Here is a 7,737-nt window from a genome sequence, read left to right as displayed (position 1 = left end):
GGCTGAAGTGCAGCAAGAGCTCAAGGATGTCATCACTAAATGTGAGGACCTTGAGCAGAAGAATAAAGATCAGGCCTCTGAGTTGTCCAAGGTGAAGCAGGAGGTCCAAGAGGCAAGGACAGAGACACGGGGTGCCCGCGAAGAGCTTCGTCAAGTGAAGCAAATCGCTGATGGTAAGCCATACTTATGCAGAGTGTCTTTGGCGGCCACAGGTTCGCATTGCTCACATGAGTTTGGCATTCCTTAGGCGCGTTTGCGGAGCTCCCGGGGAGTGCAGCGGATGCGGCGACGCATTATGCAGCTCGGGAGGGTGATACCAAACACAAGTTGTTCTAGGCGCAGTTTTAGGCGCCCGAACACCCTCCCCTTCTGAGCAACCAGATGAAGCAACTGATGGTGCTGCATCGGATGGCTGAGCCCGCCATGAAGGACCTCTGTGTCCGGCTGTGGCCCATAGAGCCAATACCGAGAAGTTACTTTGGCCTGGTGTAGAAGCTGTGTGACGCGTCCTCTCGGGTTGATGCTGTGAAGTGCTCATGTTCATCGAGGAAGCTCGGATGACCTTCGTGAGGGCCATGGTGCACTGGCCTAAGATCAAGCCAGTTGATATGGCCACTGGTCCCCCGCCTATTGGAAAGGAGCATCGTCGTCCTGAGCAGTATTTCCCCGTTGTTACGGATGGTGCTTGGGCGATAGAGGATCAGTGTCCTAAATATGTAATCCTTGAGTGAACTATTATGTACTGGATAACAATTAGGCATTTAGCTTTATAATGCAGCCCTTTGTATGGTTTATCATGCTTGAATCTGTTTGTTATTTATTTTGACTCCTGTGCAACCGTTTGGATCTGAAAGTTGCCAGTTGTCGGCTTCAGCCCCCATGTAGATACTATGAGGGGTGTTTCGCCCCCCGCACTGTGAGCCTTAGCCGACGTTTCGTTGCCCGGAGGCGGTAGTGCATGAGGGGAACAAGGCAATCACACTATGCAGCTTTATTACCTTCACTTAGCCATAGGAGCTTGACTGCGGGGGCTAGCCCCCGATTTGTTGTGATGTTCGTTAGAGCCGAGGCGTATGCCTTTATTACGTGGTCTGTGTAAGGACAAACCCTTTGCATAACACGGGGTAATCGCTATCAATTTTTAGTTTAACACTTGTCATCGGATGCCGACCAGTTCTCGCTTATTATGATAGTCAGTTTTTGGTTTTCTCCACTGAGGTTCTTAATCAGGCTACCCGGAAGTACAATCGCAGTAGTTCTCCCTTTACCTTCTTAGCTGAACATGCGAAACGTAAGAAGGTAAACACAGGAGTCGGGCAATGCAACTATTGACCCAAGACATAATCGGAACCAGTGCATATAATGCAATATCCAAGACGCCGAACACAAAGAGAAAAGATAGTGTCGGGCTTGAAGCGTAGGGCGAGTATTATGGTCAAGCCCCCGGTCTATTACCCGATTGCTTCTTTAGGAAAAATTGTACCAAACTAGTTTATAGTGGCATCGAAGAGCTGAAAAAGGTGCCATATAGAAGATTGCAAGAGGACCGTAAAAATTGGTTTTTATTTCCAAGAAGCTCATGAAATCTATCCGTCTAATTCGAACTGCCAAATCATCTGTTACAGTTACTTTATAATATATATATATATATGATAAATGTTTCCTACAAGCAGTGGTAGTTACCACCACTTGTGTTTTGTATATTGTATATAGTATCTGTCGAAATCGAGGGTAGGATGGATTTTTCCAATATATATATATACACACACACGACACAATATCGCGAGAACCAGCCCACCAGCCCGAACCTGTACGAACCGAAACAAAAAACACTGCGCACGACCCACTGACCTCGAACCCATGCTCCCACACCCTCCCACCTCCCTCCCGATCCCAACATCCCCGCCGGTGCTCCTCCTCCTTCCTCCCCTGCCCGTGCGCCGACCGGCCGCCCCACCCTACTCACGCGCCGCTGCCGACCGGCCACCCCACCCTACTCACGCGCCGCTGCCGACGGCCGCCCGCCCCACCCTACCCACGCGCTGCTGCCGTCGACCGACCGCCCCTCCCTACCCTTGCGCTGCCGCCGCCGGCCGCCCGTCCATCCCTATCCACGCGCTGTTGCCGCCAGCCTCCCGCCCCACCTTACCCACGCGTCGTCGCCAATCTCCCCTTCTTACCACGCGCTGTCGTGATGCTGCCGCGTCCGTCGCCGTCCTCTACCGCCCAGCCAGCCTCCTTCTTTCGCGCCGCAGGCAACCTTCCTCCGCCCCGCAGCCGCCCGCCATCCCACGCCCCGCCGCCGCCCGGCCATCCCGCGTCCCGCCGCCGCCCGGCCATCCCGCGTCCCGCCGCCGCCCGGCCATCCCGCGTCCCGCCGCCGCCCGAGCCTCCTGCCGGCTATGCGCCCCGCCACTTCAGCGCGTAGGCCAAGAAGAGAAGCCGCCGCCCGAACCTAAACTGTACATACCCAGGCCGTTCACATCCGCCACGAGTGCCGGTTCAACGCCGCCCCGACAACCCACCGCACGTGGAGAACTACAAAAGAGGTTAAATTTCTGAACTTTTGAACGCCAAGAAGTTCAGTTCGAAAATTGGTATGGTGGGTGTACTACTGATAATCTCAAACTTGTTGCTCTCAACTTCAGTAAAAGAATTTCTGGGAATAGATAATGTGCGTATGCAAAGTGTTGTGTGATGGGATGTGTCTTGTGGCTGGGTTAATTAGCTAGAGATCTCAATTAGCTATGCCGGGGCAGATCCTTTGTGTATGTACAGTTTAGGCCAAGAAGAGAAGCAAACGTGTTGCTCATCATTTGCCATCATCCATCTACTCAAATTATGTTCATATTTTTCAGTTCATCTTTGAAATTTTGGTCCATTTTCTTTTGGCAAGATGCGTAAAAAACTCAAAGGCAGCAACTAAAAAATAGATGAATATTGGTAGGAAGATGTATAAGGCTCATAGGAAGTGGCATCTTGAGGTCGGTTACCCTTCAACTTATAGACATATATATTCAGTTATTGTTGTGTAACATAGAGTTACCCTGGATGTAAATGCTCCTTCTCGTGTATTTCAGTTCAACAATTGGTGGTTCTTCAGGTCACTATAGCGTGCATTTTCAGTACATCTTCCAGGTTAAGGAGCTTCCCTTCAGTTAATTTTGTTTATGTAGAAAAAAGATTGTGTCAAAAAATTGAAGGCATCAGTTCAAAAGGGTATAAGGCTGAGAGGAAGTGGTCTCAGATCACAAAATTTCCTCTAAGAAAAAATAGCCACAAACAGGTTGAGTTCACTACACAGAATCTGTGAGTTCAAATCAGAAACAAGCTCATTGTTACAACTGGAGGAATTCACAAAGGAAAAAAAATCGAGAATTAAAAGAAAACTTGTAGAAGTTTGTTGTATGCAATTCTGAAAGTTCGAAGTCAGGAAACCGATAAGTTCAGATAAAAGTAAAACTGTCAAAAAACATGAGAGTTTTGTGCTTTGAAGTTGTAGTCGTAGATGCTTTGAAGACCGTCGTCTCCGTGCTGCCGCTTCTCAGCATCGGCCCCACGAGCTGCTAACTATCCCTAGTGCACCATCCTCAGTCCAATCCCATGGCATTAGGGTGGCCGAGTTCGTCGCTGGCAGCAGTTCGGATCCGTTTGCCGCCGCCCGCCTGGACTTGCGCACGCGTTGCCGCCCATCAGCTCCCCTTCTCGCCTCCCCGCCACTGAACGCCACCAGCTCCCCACGCGCCCCCCATCCCCTGGCTGCACGAGCCGATGCGCCACAGCCATTGCGCATGCTGCCTCGCGCAGATGGGCTGGCTCCGGTGCCCACGCCCGGGATGCTTCCGCCGTCAGGACCCAACGGCCACACAACACCTCTGGAACCCCACTGTTTCTAGCTCACCGCGGCCACCTCAGGCCGTTCACCGCTGCAACATGAGGCCGTTCAACGACGTAGCACTCAGGTCGTCCACCTCTGCCACTCCCGTGTACTCCCTCCCATCCTGTCTCTTATCTCAATACTACTCTTTCTCTGTTCCATCTTTTTTAAGAAGTGCTCTGTACCAACACTTGAACTGCTGATGATGCATCCTCTCTCACGATGTGATGTTGCTCCTCTCTCCCTCATAGCTACAACATGGACAAAAACAAGCTGATGGATGAAAAAAATGATTTTATCAATAATTGCTGCTGTGACCTCGTACCTACGACATGGACAAAGCCTAGTTGATGGACAAACTCTTGAACTGATAGCTGATGGTTTGTGAATGGTCTCGGGTGCCCGTGGTGAACGTAATACACATTGAAAAACATGGATTAAAACCTGCAGCGGCATGTCCAAGAATTGGTTTCTGATACTGATACTGTGGGTTTTCCAAGGCAAAAACTTTAGTTTCCTTCAATTTCTAATTGTAGTTCAGTTCAATTTCTAATTTAGTTCAGTTCAATATTCTAATTTTAGTTCAGTTAAATTCTTATTTTAGTCTATATTTTTTTGCTTCCATCTAGTCTGTATCAAAGTTTTTCTTGTGCCATGCATCACTCTTCAAATCAAACATTTGCTGTTGCTAGATAACAAAAAAGAGTATTGTTAAATTTAGTAACAACTTACTGGTGGAGTTGTTTCTACCAAGAAACTCATGGAATTTATACTAGAGTTGCCGATACTACAAATGCTACTACATATTACTGCAAACTGACTATCTCACCTTTGCTATATTTGTGCAGACTCTTGGACTTTCACATGCTCTGCCTTCATTCATGTAGATCTGCAACCCTAATGTTGGTTTAGTGGTGAGTGCCAACCTAAACATAGTTCTTGTGATGAAAAATGCCCTGCAACAGCATAAGATCCATTTCATCATAGTATTGGTGCTAGATACTTTTACACATAATTCATACTAAACTGTAAGTAATCTCTGAAGCACTCTGTGCAGGAAATTGTCTCATGAGTTGTGTGTAGCGTTTGTGCCTGGTGGGTGTTCATATAAATCCCTAGGTGGCCACTGTTGGCCAGTTTTGTGTGCTGCAAATTATTAGTATGGCAGAGGATTTTTTTTTCTTATTTTGCTGCACAACCATGGAAGTTTAGAATACATTAGCAGTCTATGTGCGTCCAACAGAGGTGATTTTTTGTGCTAGATTAATGCAAGCCTTTTTTTGTGCTACTTAGTAGTTTATGTAAATGCTAGTGAGATGAATAGCTATAGAAGTGGTTTGTGCTGATAATACACGGCTCATATTTTTCTTAACGGATACTTATGCAGAACGCTCGAGCCACAACAGCTCCTAGGCCGTTCACCGTCAGCACCATAGTCCGTTCACCGCCGACACCCAAGGCCGTTCACCGACGCAACGATGAGGTCTGGCCATCGTCACCCACGACCGTGCACTCACATCTCTCCAGCTTAAAGTAGTGTCCTCTAGCTGCAGGACGCGTTCTCCTCCAGCTGCAGGCCAATGCTATGGTGCACATTCAAGGCAGCATGCAGACCACAGGTCGCAGCGCCGCCGTCGACCACATGTGCGCATGCGTGCGATTATTGCATGTGTGCGTTAGGTATGCATCTCAATGCCTCCGCCCTTCCTCTTTCCACGTAGCATATTCTGAAGAAAAAAAATAGATGCTTTCAACTAAATAAAAAAATGCGTCGCACAAGTTCAGGTACAACCGCTGCAGGACTTCAGAAATCTGAACAAACAAAGCTCAAACCAAAAGCTAATGTGCGTGTCATGTCCAAACAAAGCTCAAGCTACATGCACCAGGTTGCCCTTTTTTTTATACAGTTCAATATCTAAAATCCGTTCAGTTTAATTATTATGCATCGCCCTGGCAACACATTGCGCAGCCACCGACCTCCTCTTGTTGGGTCACACCACCACCGGCCGGTCCACAATGGTTGCTGGTAGCCGTCCAAGTTCAGAGCTGATGGTAGTCCCCTGCATGCGTCAACGACACTCTCACGGTAGTCTTTCTCTCGCACTTTGCTCCTGCTATTAAAATGCGTACATGTGTTCTGCTAATTGAGTAGTTGGGAAGATGTGAAAAAGAACAAGCTCTTTAGGTGTTCAGTACAATTTATTATTTTAATTCAGTTCAAAAAACCTTATTTTATAACCCTGTAATATACATGGTTGGCAAAAAGATGGCTATAGTTGTTATAGCAAAAACAGTACAACTTTCTAAAAGTTTATTTTTTGAACTTCTCCCAATTAATATACTGAACTTGATTATCTTTTTAACAGTACTTGCATGAGCTCGTTGGAATTTGTGCGTGTGCTTGTAACACAATCAGTTCAGATCTCGAGAGACCATAAGTTTGTTGACAAATATGTATATTAGTTCAGATCTTGAGAGACCATAATTTTGTAAGGTCAGAAAAAGCAATGGCTCAGTACATCAAAATTTTGTATAATTGCTGCTTTTGATGTCTTGTAGTGCAGAGAAGGCTTAAAAAATCATGTTTCTCTAGCTGAAATGTTTGATGCTATGTAGGTTCTTGTTAGGACTCAGGGCATGAGCTCGTCCAGCAGGGGTGCTGGCAGCCGTCCAAGTGGAGCGTTGACACCAGTACAAGTAGAATCGCGGGTCATGGCCACCAACTTCATCAAGTGCTGCACATCCGTCCAAGTCGAGCACGCTCTGGGAGAACACCAGCGCCTTTGCTTTGCACATTGCTTGGTCATGCATGATTGCTGATGGATGTAGCAAGCGTTTTATTAGTTTGATCTTCTGTATTTTGTCTCAGTTTTCGTGGATGCTAGCCGGCAAGTGACATGATTTTGGTTGCTTCTCTCTGTAGCAGATTCCATCCGCACAAAAAATGCTACTTCGGTTTGTTCTATGTAAAAAATGAATAAGGTTCAATTCACAAAAAATGTGGATGTTTGCTTGGGAAATTCTGCAGTACATTTGATTACACCAAGATGTACAGAATGACTAATTCTTTATTGTGTGCCTTCAGCACAATTTAAAATTACTAGTTGACCATATGTATAATGGGTTTTCTTTGTCTACAGAAAAACTAATATGTGAGGATATCTCAGGTTTCTGTGTGAACTTGTAGTGTGTTACTATACATGTACTTGTATGTAAGGAATATATGCTCAAAGAAAAACAAAGAAAAAACAAGCACATTTATTGCGGAAAAGGTTTATTTTAGTTCAGCTATATAAACCATGCAGATTCGATGATGAAAGTTCGACTGCTCAACCCAAAATGTTTTCGGACCGTGAAAAATATCTCGGTACAAACACACAGACATATTAGTACAAGTACTCTGTTTTTCGGACAAGAAAAACACACGAAAAATTTTCTTTTTGAAAAAATATCATTCAGTTCAACGATATAACCTATGCAACTTCGGATAGTATGATATGGTGTACCATTGAAAAGTTACGAGGAAAATTATACCAAAAACAGAATAATGTCTAGTATATAAAAACACGCTCAATACAAATCCATACGGACATCCGTTCAAGTACTCTCTTTTTGGAACCTTTCAAAATTACTATATGAAAAATAAATCGGTACGGACGCATACATAGTTCAGTACAAGTACTCTAATTTTTTTTATGGAAAACATCACGACGTGTCTCACCGTATTCAAAAGTACTCATCAACGATTGCGAATTTGAGAAAATATTCAACAGGGCTAAGTTTCATTTTCGATAGCTTTTCAATGGTATATTATTTGCCTCATTTCGACAAACTTTTAAAAAAATATCGTTCGAAATCAA

The 7,737-nt window shown here is 45.5% G+C and overlaps 1 protein-coding gene across 10 annotated transcripts; it reads left to right on the top strand.

Moving 5' to 3' along the window:
- The first annotated feature begins 1,796 nt into the window (after positions 1 to 1,796).
- Positions 1,797 to 6,974, top strand: LOC123137141 (extensin). Of its 10 annotated transcripts, none has more exons than XR_006467791.1 (7): positions 1,797 to 2,549; positions 3,081 to 3,138; positions 4,726 to 4,791; positions 5,265 to 5,360; positions 5,431 to 5,557; positions 5,663 to 5,963; positions 6,494 to 6,974. XR_006467791.1 is itself a non-coding variant. In XM_044556750.1 (5 exons), exons 1-3 carry the CDS (start codon positions 1,861 to 1,863, stop codon positions 4,762 to 4,764), a joined length of 786 nt encoding a protein of 261 aa, XP_044412685.1. In that variant the 5' UTR covers positions 1,797 to 1,860; the 3' UTR covers positions 4,765 to 4,791; positions 5,265 to 5,963; positions 6,494 to 6,974. The 10 variants fall into 10 exon arrangements, 1 of the variants encoding a protein (XP_044412685.1); XR_006467793.1 differs by lacking the exon at positions 1,797 to 2,549 and adding an exon at positions 2,556 to 2,984; XR_006467788.1 differs by lacking the exon at positions 3,081 to 3,138.
- Positions 6,975 to 7,737: the final 763 nt, after the last annotated feature.

The sequence above is a fragment of the Triticum aestivum genome, chromosome 6B, assembly GCF_018294505.1.
Source record: "Triticum aestivum cultivar Chinese Spring chromosome 6B, IWGSC CS RefSeq v2.1, whole genome shotgun sequence".
In the NCBI taxonomy this organism is placed as follows: Eukaryota; Viridiplantae; Streptophyta; class Magnoliopsida; order Poales; family Poaceae; genus Triticum; species Triticum aestivum.
The sequence above is the reverse complement of the archived record's forward strand: the minus strand, read 5'-3'. Positions and strand labels throughout refer to the sequence as shown.

What these genes read in the sequence shown, in the direction of transcription:
- LOC123137141 (XM_044556750.1), top strand. Translation starts at nt 1,861, where the DNA reads ATGCTCCCACACCCTCCCACCTCCCTCCCGATCCCAACATCCCCGCCG. An exon ending in CGTGGAGAACTACAAAAGAG is followed by an intron (nt 2,550 to 3,080) that starts GTTAAATTTCTG and finishes CGTGTATTTCAG; the next exon opens with TTCAACAATTGGTGGTTCTT. An exon ending in ATTTTCAGTACATCTTCCAG is followed by an intron (nt 3,139 to 4,725) that starts GTTAAGGAGCTT and finishes ATATTTGTGCAG; the next exon opens with ACTCTTGGACTTTCACATGC.